General features: G+C 34.3%; 1 protein-coding gene and 1 pseudogene across 2 annotated transcripts in view; both read left to right on the forward strand.

Moving 5' to 3' along the window:
* DYNC2LI1 (dynein cytoplasmic 2 light intermediate chain 1) overlaps positions 1 to 15,002 on the forward strand; it is a 28,818-nt gene that overhangs the window by 5,408 nt on the left and 8,408 nt on the right. For both annotated transcript variants that reach the window (XM_016142224.2, XM_016142226.2), the window contains exons 4-10: positions 824 to 893; positions 2,946 to 3,034; positions 6,191 to 6,377; positions 7,320 to 7,388; positions 8,014 to 8,091; positions 11,276 to 11,352; positions 11,940 to 12,010. In XM_016142224.2, coding sequence (XP_015997710.1) covers positions 824 to 893; positions 2,946 to 3,034; positions 6,191 to 6,377; positions 7,320 to 7,388; positions 8,014 to 8,091; positions 11,276 to 11,352; positions 11,940 to 12,010 — 641 coding nt within the window. The remainder of the gene's footprint in view (positions 1 to 823; positions 894 to 2,945; positions 3,035 to 6,190; positions 6,378 to 7,319; positions 7,389 to 8,013; positions 8,092 to 11,275; positions 11,353 to 11,939; positions 12,011 to 15,002) is intronic.
* LOC118606001 lies at positions 9,281 to 9,399 on the forward strand (annotated as a pseudogene).

The raw sequence follows: 15,002 nt of genomic DNA on the forward strand, positions 1-15,002 counted from the left end.
GAGGGAAGAGAAAATGGGGAGTTGTTGTTTAATGGGTTTGGAATTTGTTTTCTAAGATGAAAACGTTCAGAAGTTTGGTTGTGAATATACTTAACGCTAGTGAACTGTACATTTAGAAATGGTTAAGATGATAAATTTATGCGTTTCTACTACAACAAAAAATTAAATAAATAGCTATATACCATAAAAGTGCTTACCGAGCACTGTAAGCTATAGTGTAAATAATTCATCAAATCATTCTAATATTTTTCAAATCATTTGTCAATTTTTAGGACTTATTAAGATCATTTGTAGCTCTCACTAGATAAATGATGTCCATGTTCGAGCTGTGATTTAAGATAGAGAACTGTATTCAAGTCTTCATCGGTGTCTTCTTTAAATTGATAGTCATTAGGTTCCCAGCTCCCCAGATCAAGGCTGAGCACAAACCTGATGTCGCTGCTTCCCACATGGCCTGGATGCAGAAAGCCTGTGCCATAACACAACCATCAGCACTGCCATCGGCACTGCCATCAACACTACCAGCTCCGCTGCCCTTTCCACTTGCCCCAACGGTGCCTCTAGAGGCTACCACATCACACAAGTGCCATTATTCACCTCTGCAGCTGCCGCTAAAATCCATTAAGATGGTTTTTTAAAGGCTTATTGATTTTTTATATAATTTTTAAAATCATTTTTACTTCAATGCTATTATACAAGGTAACTTCTTTACTAATGGATTAAGAAGAAGTTTTAAGAGAAAGCAAACATGAATCAGGTAAGATGATAGCATAAGAAAATAATGCCACCCATGATGGTAATGCTATCTGTCTTTATTGTACAGGGATGAGCCACCAAAACCAACCTTAGCTTTGGAATATACGTATGGAAGAAGAGCGAAAGGGCATAATATAGTGAGTGTCTTTTTGAGTGGTATCGCTATGTCCATAGATGGAAAAGTGATGATGCTGACTTTACATTTTCTATCTTATCTACAATCAGAAAACATATCCAGCTGTATATTTCATAGCTATGTAGTTTCAAATTTCAAATGCAATTCAGCAGATATAAAGCCAATTCAAACTGAAAATATTTTAGCCTTCTCATTTATTGTCTCTTAAAATGCTGAAATAAGGTTCCTTTGTAACTTTAGTGTATGTTTTTTGATATATTTATATTAATTGTATTAATGTGACTTTTTCTTTTTTCAAATGAGAATAATATTGTGAGTCACCTACTGCCTGCCAAAATATCTGCCAAAAATATGAGTTTACCCTGTGGAATATTTATGAAAATATTCTTATCAAAATGTAAATTATTAGCATTTTTACAAAGACATCTTAAAGTTGATAATATTATTTGAAATTGAAGGCCCTGATTAATTATAGTCCTATCTTCACTCGTTTTAGTCTCTTTTCAGAGGAAAGTTAGAAATTATTCAGGATAGAGGGAGAGTTAGGAGGATAAAAAAATCCTAAATAGAATTCTGCTTTGGAGTTCTCACAGCAAAAGAGGTCATTTCTTAAAGTTAGCAGTATGAAAGAATTATCTAGAATGGAAGGTTCCACTCTCCCATAACACAAGCAAATTTTTACAGACTGATGTAGTCTAAATGTTTGATTGTTAGACAATGTGTAGAATTAAAACTGCCTGTTGCTGCTTTCTGATTTCACCAGTGAAATTTATTAAAACTGTGAAATTAAAAAGAAAAGAAAAAATAACATATTGAGATACCTTTATTTTTGTGACTCACATGAATTTTGATACAAGTGATAAGCCTAGAAATGGAATTATTCTTTTATTAGAAACTTTGAGACAACTTTCATAGGCTTAACTTTTGAGAAGAGCTTTAAAAACCTCCCTTCATCAAATTCTGAATTAAGGGAGATTTTCCAATGAAAAATTATTTTTCCCACAAACATTAACAATTTAAATATCAACAGTCGAACAATTTTAGTGATTACGAGATGATAATTTGTCAAAAATACATATCGATTTATGTAAAACTTGCTTTAATGATCATCTGTCTCTTCAAAGTTCATGGTAGCAGATACATAAAACTCAGGTGATTCTTTTTCGCCTATTTTTTTCTTTCAACTTTCTGCTGTCAAGTTGGGCTTGTCAACATTTAAGAAGATTCATGTCTTTCTCAAATTCAGTGCTCCCTCAGAGTTTTAATGGAAGCACACAGTCTTGGTGTCCTGAAGGCTCTTCAGCATCACAGTGGAAGCAGAGATGCCAGTCACTAGGAAGTTTGCCATGGTCTTATTTCCAAGCTACTTGGCTGCCTGGCCTTTTCTATACTCTAATATTTAAGAGCCCTATAAAAAGGCAAGCAGTTGTTTAGGCTCTTCATATTCCCCCACCTACCTCTTGTATTGCCAGGGGTAGCCTGTCAGATTCTCCAGGGGCTTCAGGCAGACTGTCTGCTTTATGCTTTGCTCAGGTAATCCTGATCTGCAGCTGGGACTGCCATCTGTTCAGCCCATTTCCTCATGCTTTATCTGTTCATCTAATTTATTTTGTGAGCTTCTGCCAATGTAAATCAGAATTTTTTTCTATTCAACTGTTTTATTTCTATCTAGAATTATAATGCTTTTCAAAAAAAATATCGAATGTTTTCAAGAGGTTAATTTTATTTCACATTTAAGTAAGTGTCTGCTACATGTGATATTTACAGAATTGGGACACTTTATGTCTTCTGTTAAGGTATTACTGCAATCAGGGCATTTATGTTTACACATATTTTTTTTGTCTCATCTTTGTTGTTTAGAATATGTGTTTTGGTGCATTTTGAAGGATGGGCTAGAAAAAGAGGTTAGGTTTGACTGTCAAGAAAGGGTTGACGGAGGACTACAGTACTTTGTATCCATAATTATTACTGGCTGATGCTAATGAAGTATCAGAAGTATTTAAATTTTTTAAAAAATCAAAAAAATTAATATAAAAAAATCCTGTTTTTTCAGCCAAAAGATATTGCTCACTTTTGGGAACTAGGTGGAGGAACCTCTTTATTGGACTTAATCAGCATACCAATCACAAGTGATACCTTAAGGTAAGTGAGCCAGCTCCAGGAACAGTTTTTAGTAAGTACCCAGTAGTGTTCACAAGATGAATATTAATAGCCTTTTGTGAATCAGAATTTAGGGGGACAGTTTTATGTTGCTGAAGGCTTATGCTCACTTACTCTCTATGTGATTAAATTCTAATGCTTTCAAAACAGTTTAAAAAGAACTAAGGTTATGACCTGTGCTAAAGTAAAATAGCTGGAATTCCAGCCAGTGACATATTTTGCAAGCCTGCAAACAAACAAAATATGTCAAATAACTCTTGGGCAATGAATTCACTTGGCAAAAATAAATTTGAAAAACTTAATTCTTTCTAATACTCATCCAAGTGTGAGCTAATTCAGCCCTGAGTTTTTTCTTTAGCTGGATGTTGTAAGTCCACCTTTGAGTTTAATGCGAATTAATACTGTTGAAGCATCATCCGAGGGAAGGATATGAGTTAGAAGAGGAAGAAAGTCTCTTTATTTGCTGATGTTAAGAAATAGAACTTTAGGGAAAACCTCAATCTCATTGGTGATGTTTTCCTGACAATGCCTCCTGCATGTTGGCCAAATCAAATATGGAAGATTGTGACATTTCTCACAATATTTCTGGGAACCTATCCTAGCCAAGGAAAACAAAAATTTTTAGATCTGAAATATCTTACTCTTGTAAGAGTTGAACACAAACCATTGCTGCTGCTTGAACCAAATACAAAAGGCATGACAATTATTTATTTCACCCGTTGAGAGTATGAAATTATTACTTGTTAATGGGACAACTGTGTTTTCATAACTAGCTGGTTAGAGGTAATATTGGCTTTATTTTTCCTATGTTTTTTTTTTCTTTTAAAGACATATAATTTGCTATTTTTAGCTTATTACAAAAGTAATGTATGCTCACCTAGAAAACTTGGAAAAATACTAAAAGGTAAAAGAACGAACACTCACAGTTACATAAAAAATAACCACTGTTAACATGTTGAGTTATCTCTTTCACTGTTTTCAGTGTTCGTAACTATACTTTGTAGAGATTTAGAATGTTTTATGTGTACATTCAGATTTTACTTTTTCACTTCTAACCACTATTTCCCCTTCACATTATTTTTTAGAGACTTGGACTTTTACTACTCCCTAGTTTTTCATTTGTCCTCCTTTAACATAGACAAATAATCAAGCTGCCTAGGAATTTAGGTACCTCAGGGTGGTGTGGTTGAGAAGAGACTGCTAAGGTGAGAGGCAACTGAGCTGCCAATTAGCATGGCCTGAGGCTAAAAGCAGTTTGGCTCTTAGCAGGGTTGTGAGCTGGCTCCTGTTCTGTCCCTGGCTTACCACATCACCTTGTTACATTACCTCACTCCCCTTTTCTGTGACCAACAGGGTTTGGGCCTGATGGGCTTGTGAAAATTCTCATTTTTGTAGGAAACCAAATCTTTCCATAGGTTCTTTAATACCTGACTTTGTCAGTTCTTGCTCTTCCTTTTTCTGGAACCCCAGGGCAGCTGGAGCCTGCTTTAGGAAAGAGAAGAGGTCAAGGTTTTGAAAAGAGGGAAGGGGAGCCATAGGCTTGGGTCCAAAGTAAATTGCTAAATGGTAAAAGAATTCATGGAAAACATTTCATTCCTAATGTACTTGCAAATCGCAGAGTGTTTTGTGACTGGAATTAATTTGACACATAATTTCCTTGTGTTGGATAAAGCCCAGCAACTTGAGAAAATAATATTGCCAAATGCTATTAGGTATTGTTTATCTTTTAAATGGCTGTTCATAGAATAATTATAGATACATTGAAGATTTCCACAGACTTTAGGTAAATTGTAATAGAGCATATTCTATGGTCTGATTCTTTGTTTAAAGAGGTTGGGGTTTTTCTTTTGTTTTGTTTTTTGTTTTTTTTTTTTGCTTTTTAACTTTTTTTTTTAGCTGTCATTTGCTATGGAGGTAAATGTAACACAAGTACTTCCAATGCAATTAAAACACAAATTTTAATCTTGAAAAAAGTTAAACAATCCGTTTCTTATTTTGCTTAAAACAAAATTCTTTTTAATTTGAAAAAAAGTGATAAATTTTGTTATATATATTTCACCACAAGAAAAAAAGCCTATGCTAAATCCCTGAAAATAAAATTAGTTTCCTTATTATTAAATACATATCATATTATTGTTGCAGTTAAGCAAAACTGTTTATGACCTTATTGAAATGTTGTAGATATGATTTGCTAGATGATCATTGTATAGAAAATCTTCATAATTAATGTCTAAAACACTACTTTCTGAATTTAGACCTATAGTACAGATTTACTCTTTTGCTTAAATTACACAAAATAAGCAAAATATCTGACTATATTATAAAGTAACATAAAATTCCTTGCTATATATACTAGCAGAATGTGTGCCCTGTTGATCAAAGATATAATTGGCCCACGATTATGGTTCCACATACTTATTATGAATTTTCAGACATATTTCTAAATTTATGTTTATTTTTTATTGTGGTAAAATATCATAACATAAAAGTTACCATTTAGTCATTTTTAAGTTTACAGTTTAGTGGCATTAAGTATATTAATACTATTGCGATATCATCACACCATTCATCTCCAGAACTTACTCAACTAACTAAACTGAAACTCTGTACCCGTTAAACAATAACTCCCTATTTCCCCTTCCCCTAACCTTTGGCAATCACTACTCTACTGTTCCTATCTATGAATTTGACCACTTTTTGTTGCAAAGATTAAAGAAGCTAGGTAGACCCCTAGGTAGTCCATCAGTAAATCTGTTTCCTTTTCCCTTGCCTGGTTATGCTGCTGCTGTTATTATTGTTTCTCTTCTTTGGAACACACAGTAAAATTGGAGCTAGACGTTGCATCATTGGACCCAATTGCTTACAGATTATTTGAACTGAATTATTATTATTTCAAACAAAAACTTCAGTGCCACTCTTGATTGTAATATTTAAATATGACTAGAGAAAATCACTCAAATAAATAAGGATATTACTTTACTGTTGGATTTTTTTTTTTTGTCTTAGAAAATTGCTATGAGGTTTTATTTTCTTAAGCTATAGTGTTATTCTGAGATAATAACTTTCAGTATAGTAGGATTTCAACATGGTAATTATTTTTGAGTCTTTTTCGAATGATGTTTTTTTTTATTTCTTTAGGACATTTTCCATTGTTCTTGTTTTGGATCTTTCAAAACCTAATGACCTTTGGCCCACCATGGAAAATCTGTTGCAAGCCACAAAAAGCCATGTGGATAAAGTGATAATGAAACTGGGAAAGACAAATTCTAAAGCAGCATCTGAAATGAGACAGAAGATATGGAGTAATATGCAAAAGGACCATCAAGTGAGTTGCCGTTGGGATAATTCCTAGAATCCTTAGCCCCATATATAGTTAAAGATACATCACAAACAACTTCTCTAGATTTTTATGCACGACTTGAGATTTATTTGATGTAGATGAACCTACTCACTGGAAAATTATAGCAATTTAATGAAACCTCAGTAAGAGCAAAACAAGGAAAAAGATTTCTTGTTTCTTCTTGTTAGACATCTGCTGTGATTGTTATGGTATATTAACTAGTCAAAGGAAATAGTTTTAAAGTAGTCATTTGATACTGAGTTTATAAAATGAAGATTAAGAAACTAGACTGTACAAAAGTCACCTGGCAAAAACTAGATGAAGCTACAGATTTGAGCGAGGAGTAGAGTTTAAACAGCTTTCACCATCACTCTATATTTTACATTCATTTAGTGTTCTACGTTCAGTATCTTTTTATCATCTGACAACTAATTAAATCATAAAGTTACAATGGCGACAAACAAGTTCCTTAAATACAATCCTGCATATCATCGTCTATAAAACTAATAGCAGTGTTTTATCTTGCCCAAAGTTGATATGAACGTGTTTTACATAGGTCATATCAGAATAAAACTGATCGTTTACGGTTCCTGTGGATGTAGTATAAGTGCCATTGCAACAAACAATTAATACAAAATAGTAAAACCAAAAACACAGAAACAGGAAGACAACATGTTATACAAGAAAATAAAAGGTCAGAACAGAAAAAAAAAATAAACATCATAGTAATTTAGGGACTTGCCATTTCGAGTTTTATACTTAAGAAATACAGTTTATTAAGTGAAATTATTGGAACAACCTCTGTGTCGAGCAAACAAATCAACATCTATGAAGAGAGTTAAAATAGTGTATTTTTAGAAGTACATAGAAACTATTGAATATATACTAATAAACAATTATAATGAATCAGTGAAATGTATTTAACAGGATCGTGAATTAATTGACCCATTTCCAATACCTCTGGTCATAATTGGAAGTAAATACGATATTTTTCAGGTAAGCTCTTCCACTTCTAGTTGAGTTTGTCATACATGCATGCCTGTGCTTTATGGGAGAGGAACCAAAGTAATAACAAAATGAGAAAAATACCTCTCAGAGGGAGAGGTCAAGGAGTCACACATCTTCAAGATGGTAGAAAAGAGGATATAGTTGGAAAGAGAAAATAGCTAAAGGAGAATAAATACAGCGGAATGGGGATAAGGCAGTAGAATGGGGATAAGATAGAAGATTTAGAAATTGTATTTTTAACCTAGTCACTGAGGGATAGGACTTACTTCCCAACTTTTAAATTGAAGAAGGTAGAAAATTGGTTTCTTCTTATCTTCGCTTGTCAGAGAATCCTTAGGGTATTCCACACTATAAATGTGTGCCCATATCTATATTCTACCGAGCTAAGTGCTTAAACAAGGAAAGATCTGATAGCTGTAGCTCTAGAAGGCTACAGCTATTGTTCAACTCTCTATAGAAACAAACATCAAGGTAATGGAATCCTACTCCTGAGGGTGTGTTCAAAAAAAAAAAACCTAAGAAATCATCTATTTCTATATTTAATAATTTGCATCATGCTACAGATACTTAGTTCTCTCAACTTGTTTTTCATTTTAATAACATGTTTCTTCAGGATTTTGACTCCGAGAAGAGAAAGGTAATATGCAAGACACTTCGATTTGTTGCACATTATTATGGAGCATCATTAATGGTTTGTACATTTCCTATTTTGGGGGCTTGAACAGAGAGTACCAAATTTGGAAAAATTAGCAACTTGATACACAGTTATGAACAAATACTAATATTTTGACAGATAGACATCATCCCCTCCTTTCCTTTTTGTTGGCTAAAAGCCCTCTTGTTACAGAGTGTTTGATAATGTATCTATACAACACACTGCTAGATAGCCTGCCATTTCTTTGGTGCAGAAGTTCAAAATTGCTTATATCCATAGACCCCATCAATCTTAAAGAGATAAATTGGTTATTTTTTAATTCATTTTCAACTTCCCTTAATAATTGGAATCTCTATTCTCTTAAAAGAAAAGAGGGAGTCGGGGGAAACTTTAACAATATGTTCTTTTTTAAACTTAAAAAAAAATGCTGTTTGTTGCAAAGGTTAAAAACATGAATTTGGGAGTTATGCTGCCTGGGTTCAAATCTCAGGGCAACTATTTACTAGATATTTGATCTTGGGCAAGTCACTTAATCTCATTTAAGCTTCAGTCTCTTCCAGGATAAAATGAACAGCAAGCCAGTTTTGCTAGATATCCTTCAATGCAATAAAATAGAAAAACATGTTTAATTTAAAAAAACACAGTTTTCCTATCTGATGGTCTCTTTCCCCCTAAAGTGCTCAGAGAAACCAGGAGATAACATGGTCTAGCCTTCATAAAAATTTAAAACTTTTATACTTTTCAGAATACCACAAATAAACGCCATTATATATTTTCTTTAAAATCATCACCTTTTATGTTTGTACTATATTTGCTTACATACTGGGTTGAACAGACTACTTTGTAAATATTTTTCTCTGCTATTTTGAAAAGATGTGGAGAATTTAAAGTGCATGGCTCATCTAGGGTACAGAAGCGAAAACTATGGATCGTGTAGTTCCTTGTTTCTACTGCTAGGTAAGGGTTCACATTTAGTTCTAGTTAGTTAACTAAGGGAAATCTCTACCATTCTTTTTGGAACAAATCATATTTAATAGTAAGTGAAGGCCCAGTCTGGTTTTATGGGTACAAATTTAGATGAAATCAGGTCACTCAGGCCATGGCAGGCCTGAGATTGGCCATGGCCCAGAAGACCCTAGAAGATCAGGTCAGGGACAAGAGAAACGATTTGAGAAGGGCTTTGTCTCAGTTTCAGTAAGACCAAGAGATTAGAGGTTGGGGTTAAGTCTACGGCCATGCCACCCTGAACAAGCCCGATCCTGTCTGATCTTGGAAGCTAAGCAGGGTTGGGCCTGATTGGTACTTGGATGGTAGACAACCTAGGAGGACCAGGTGCCGTAGGCATAAAAAATAAAAAATAAGGGATTATAAGCTGACAAAGTCCTTGCAATCTGTGAGGTCAACCAAGGTTTGCCTCACCTGAAAAATAAATATGTGAATAAAAATAAAATTTAAAAAATTAAAAAAAAAATATTTAGCAGTTGGAGTCGGAGGAGCACTTCTGGACCACCAAGGGAACCATGAAACTTTTCTAGCTTCCCAAGCTGATAAGAGAGTAGCCAAAGTTCTCCGTGCCCTATCTTTATTTCACTTCCACTCTTATCCTGTACCCCATTCAAGGGAGCAAGTTCAGTACTGCTTTACAAGATTCAGTGATATTCAGCAGTTTTTTTCAACACTATAGTTGACCCTTTATATTTCAGTCAAGAATACTGATTCAATGGTATGAGCAGTTTAATAAAGTTAATAAAAACAAAAATAGAAAAACATTGATAAATAGGACCAGATTCAATGGAGAGCCACCAGGATGGTAGGCGACTTAAAATTATGATATATAAGAAGGAATATAAAATTATATTGTCATCTAGAAAATGATAATGCTCTTTCAAAATGTGAAGGACTGTTACATGAAAAGGGACTCCCTTAGACTCAAGAATAAGTAATCTTGAATGGGAGACCACCTAGGAATACCAGTTGCTGTAGTTAAAAACAAACAGACAAACAAACAAAAACGAAGAATCAATAGAAAGAGTTTAATTCAAAATAAGAAAGAATATCCTAACACTACCATTAACTGCAAATGGAATGGGTTGCTTTGGGAGATAATGAGTTCCCAGGCATTCCGTTTATCCAAGCAGAAGCTCTATAGCTATTCCTGGAGGATATTTTCAAGGTAATTGATGCAGCACATGGGGGGTTGAGTTGGAAAACTTTTCATGTCCTCTCATCCCTGTGAAATACATTTATGATGGAATTTTTTCCCTCTCCATATAGGGAATATAATAATAATATGAGTTTTTTAAATTCAGTTAAATTTTTTTATATTTAAAGAAATGTATTAATAGAAGCACTTGTTTCAATTTTTAAAAATAAATGTATCATATCTTATATTTTTACATGAACATTCTCCATTGAATTCTTTCCCTGAGCCTATTCTTAATCCAGAATGAATCTTATCCTGAAAATTGATCTCTGCTTTATAATTACATTTCATTTTGGTTCAAGGTTGTTTTTCTTATTTTCATACATCTTAGTTATTCTGATTTTGCTGAGTGACTTTTGGTATTTCTAAAACTCAGATTTAGTCATAAAAGATTTGTAGGGTAACCATGTGTCCTGGTTTTCACCCAGTGTCTTAGCTTAATTATTAATAATACCTACCTCCTTTCATTCTCTACAGTATTCTGGCTATGGTCACTCTAGTTATATACCACCACTGAGAATGTTCAGTAGCTTATTTTGCAGTTTCCAAAGGCAATTCAGAAGAGAAGTTAAAAAATCATTTTAGTAAGTATCAATATTGTTAGACTAGTCTGCAGCCACCACATTAACTGCTTTGAAGGCAGTAATATGTCCTTATTGGAAGAGTTATTTCCGATGTACCTACCTCTTACTTTTTAACCAACCAGATTGCATTTTGGCAATGATTATAAGCCATATGTGGGAGTAGCTGCAATGATTAGTGCATAAACACAAGTTCCTTCAATATAATGACCTCATGAAGTTTGAGGAGTCAGTGAAAACAAATTTATCAAAATTTCTTTTATTTCCTTTACTCAGCTTTTGTTATGTCTACTTAAACATAAATATTTGTTGAGCAAATAAATAGTACTCTCTGCAATCTGTACTTGTTCAAAGCCATATTTATGTTACCGATTTCTGTGATTTGAAAGCAGAGTATTTCATTTATTCTGATTCTTTGTTTGTTTGGTTTTTTTAGTTTACCAGTAAATCAGAAGCTTTATTACTAAAAATACGTGGAGTTATCAACCAGTTGGCTTTTGGTATTGACAAAAGGTACTGTTAAAATGAATTTTTTATATCTTTTTATTTTATTATTTTTGGCCAGTGTTGTCATATCTATTGTTCTCACCAGCCTTTTGTTTCTTGACTAGATAAGTACCCCAGATATCTATTCTTAGAGAATTTCATATTATCTTCTGCTGCTTATATTGTTTAAATATTTCTCAAATTTGACAACTACAATGTTATAGAACACTTTGAGACAAGACTAAAATAATGATACTATTATACTTGTTTTCCTGGTTTCTTTTACGTCTTTGCCTCATTTTAGTAGCTTTCCCTCTATTATCACTTTCTTATGTGATTACAAGTAGAATCAATAATTTTATTACGTATTTTCTTAACCTTGCTACTTTTCTTCATTTTGATTTAGGGTTATTTGAGTCTGTCACTTTTTTCTTCTGTAAACCCTTTATTAATGCTGTACTTTAATTTTTGAAATCACATTAATATTCACTCATTCATTTGGGGTAGTGCTCTCGCCAATTACTAGATATAAAACTTGGCTCTTGTATTTACAGTACAGCGTGGCATTCAACTGCTAAACTAAATTAGATTCTTTTTTCTTTTTATCCATGTAGCAAATCAATATGTGTGGATCAGAATAAACCACTGTTTATCACAGCAGGATTGGATTCTTTAAGTCATATAGGTAGGTGAGCTTATTAAGATTGTTCAGTCTTTTTTTAATTGCTTATTGATTTTATCCTACTCCATGTTCCCTTCATTTCCACCATATGACCATTTCTGGTTTCATTATCAGTGCTGTTATTTCTTATGTGTTTATTTGTATATACAGTATTGATGCAACATATATCACATTGACATTTGTGATGGAAGGTTTGTTGCCATATTAGAGACAAATTTCTGATCTCTATTCCACTAAAAATTTGTATGTATTTCATTTTTGTTACTGATTTCTAGGTACTTTTATATTTTAGCTTTTGGGTTTAGAAGAAAACCAAGAGCATAGTGGTCAGGAAATTCAAAGCTGTATATAGTGGGCAATGATGAACATTAGAGAATCAAGTGATGGAATAAACCCGAAAGAACACAGTTCTATGAATTAAGTATGCCTTAATTTTTCATTATGAAAATAGTTTGCCTCATCTATTGGGATATATATCCTAAATTTATAGATGCCATAGGCTCATGAAGCAAAAGGAATTTTATGAGTTTCTTTAGGCAAGTTCCTTATCTTCCTATAGAAGCTATTTTTATTTTGAAGATCTTTGGGCCTAAAAACTATTTAGGGTTGTCATAGTTTGACTTTAAACTCTAGTAGGCTTGCAAAAAAAAAACAAAAAACAAAAACTAGCCGGGCAGTACTTTTCTTTTTTATTTCTCATTCCCCATTATTCATACAAGCTAAAGCTGACTTCGGTGTAGAGATTTTGTGATGAGATTATAGATTGAATTGGAAAAAAGGGGATAGTGATGGTTAATGAGTGGTCATGGAGACTGAGGTTTTTTTTTTTTTCAGAGACATTGATTAACAAAATCCAGTAAGTTTCAAATGTGCAATTCAACAGTATGTCATATATATGCATACATATGCATATATATATACATATATACACATATATACATATGTGTGTGTATACACACACACACACACACACATATATGTGTGTGTGTATATATATATATGGTGATTTTAATCAAAAAAGGCTGTGTTGCCCCCAGATCTTGTAGGGAAGATAAGCCATCTCAAGCAGATGCTTTTGAAAGCATCTTCCAAGAAGTTCTGCTTAGCTCTGGCCCAGCGGGGACACAGAGCCCCATTTGGGAGGCAAGAGGCACTGAACGTGTTGATACTCTGCAAAACTAAGAGTCCTGTAAAGAGGCTATGGAGAAGGCACTTGCCCAAGGTCACAGAGTTTGTTAACAGACTGCTTGTACTTTAGCCCCCGCTACCAAATGACCCATGGTGTGAGCTGGATGTCCAAGGAGCTCACTGGCAGACATGAGAAGGCCAGCATATCTGGTCGGAGACCCGAGTTGTATGAGACACATCTGATCCTTTGATCACTCCACCCAAGTCAGCTTCTGGACTGCATACCGCCTCCCTGGAGTGTGGATGGAGAGAGTTCCAGAGCCACAATTCAACATGGTCCCTTCTCACCCCAGAGGCCCAGGGGCTCCTCTCAGAGGCCTCAGCTCCATCCTGCTTTCTGAATCTGAAATCAGACTTTTGGACCAGAGCAGACACCTCCGCCTCCCTTCCCTTTCTGCCTGAGCTAGTCGTGGTGGTCCTTTATACTCACTTAAAATTGAGAAAACTGAGGTTCGGAGAGGTGATCACACAGCTCATAAATGACAGAGTCAGAATTCAGACCTACAGCTATCTAAAGTCTTCCAGAATGAGCTCTTTCCACCAGTTTAAGGCTACTGTTTTGGCTTGTTCCTCAACAAGGATGGATGCGCAGATGGGACGATGGAAGGGTGGACCAAAGCATCCCTGGGATCGCTGTCCGTGGGTGGCCCTGAATTCAGCATGAGGTTACAGAGAGGAATGAGACATAGTTTGTATATCAAGGAGCCCAGTGTGTCAGAGAGTGCTTCTCAAACTTCTGTACCCAAGTACCCGCAAATGACCGAATATTCCCTACAGAGCCTCAAGGCTCTGGGGAAGCCTGTGCATTTGTTGTAAGTGAGAAATTTCTCAGAAGTCTCCACTTTTAGCTTATAATTCACATGAGTTGATTGTGTTATTCCATAGCTCATATATATATAGCATTGTATGTTTACCACCCATAGTTAGATTCATGAGCTTGGAGCTCATCAAAATTCAAAACTTTTTCTTTTGATAGCGCATGTAAAAAGGATGAAAAGATATACTCCAGGAGAAAATATTTTCAAACCACATATCCAATGAACGACTAATATCTAGAATGTATAAAGAACTCAACAGTAAAAAAACAAACAATCCAGTTAAAAAGTAAGCAAAACACACAAGCAGGCATTCGCTGAAGAGGATATCCAAATGGCAAAGAAACACGTGAAAAGATGTTTAATATCATTAATTATTAGGGAAATTCAAATTGAAACCACGTTGAGATATCACCATACACTATCAAAATAATTAAACTAAAAAACAATGGCAACACCAAGTGCTGACAAGGATACGGAGAAACTGGATCACTTATATTTTGCTGGTGGGAACGTAAAATGGTATAGCCACTCTCGAAGATAGTTTGACAGTGTCTTATAAAACTAAGCATGCAGCTACCATATGACCTAGAATTGTACTATTGGGCATTTATCCTAGGGAAAAGAAAACTTATGTTCACAAAAAAATCTGTACAAAAATGTTCATAACACTTTATTTGTAATAGCTAAAAACTGGAAACAACCAGATATTATTCAACAGGTAAACGAATAAACAAACTGTGGTACATTTATACCATAGAATATTACTTAGCAATAAATAGGAACAAACTATTGATATACATGACTTGGGTGAAGCTCCAGGGAATTAAGCTGAACGAAAAAAAGCTAATTAGAAAAGGCTGCATACAATATGACTCTCTGTATATAAAATTTTTAGAATGAGAAAATTTTAGAAATGAAGGAAATATTTGTGCTTATTGGAGGTTAGGGCCAAAACCGTGGATGGGGCGGGTAGACGGTGAGAGGTTGGG

This window comes from Rousettus aegyptiacus, unplaced genomic scaffold, assembly GCF_014176215.1.
Source record: "Rousettus aegyptiacus isolate mRouAeg1 unplaced genomic scaffold, mRouAeg1.p scaffold_m13_p_7, whole genome shotgun sequence".
Taxonomy (NCBI): Eukaryota; Metazoa; Chordata; class Mammalia; order Chiroptera; family Pteropodidae; genus Rousettus; species Rousettus aegyptiacus.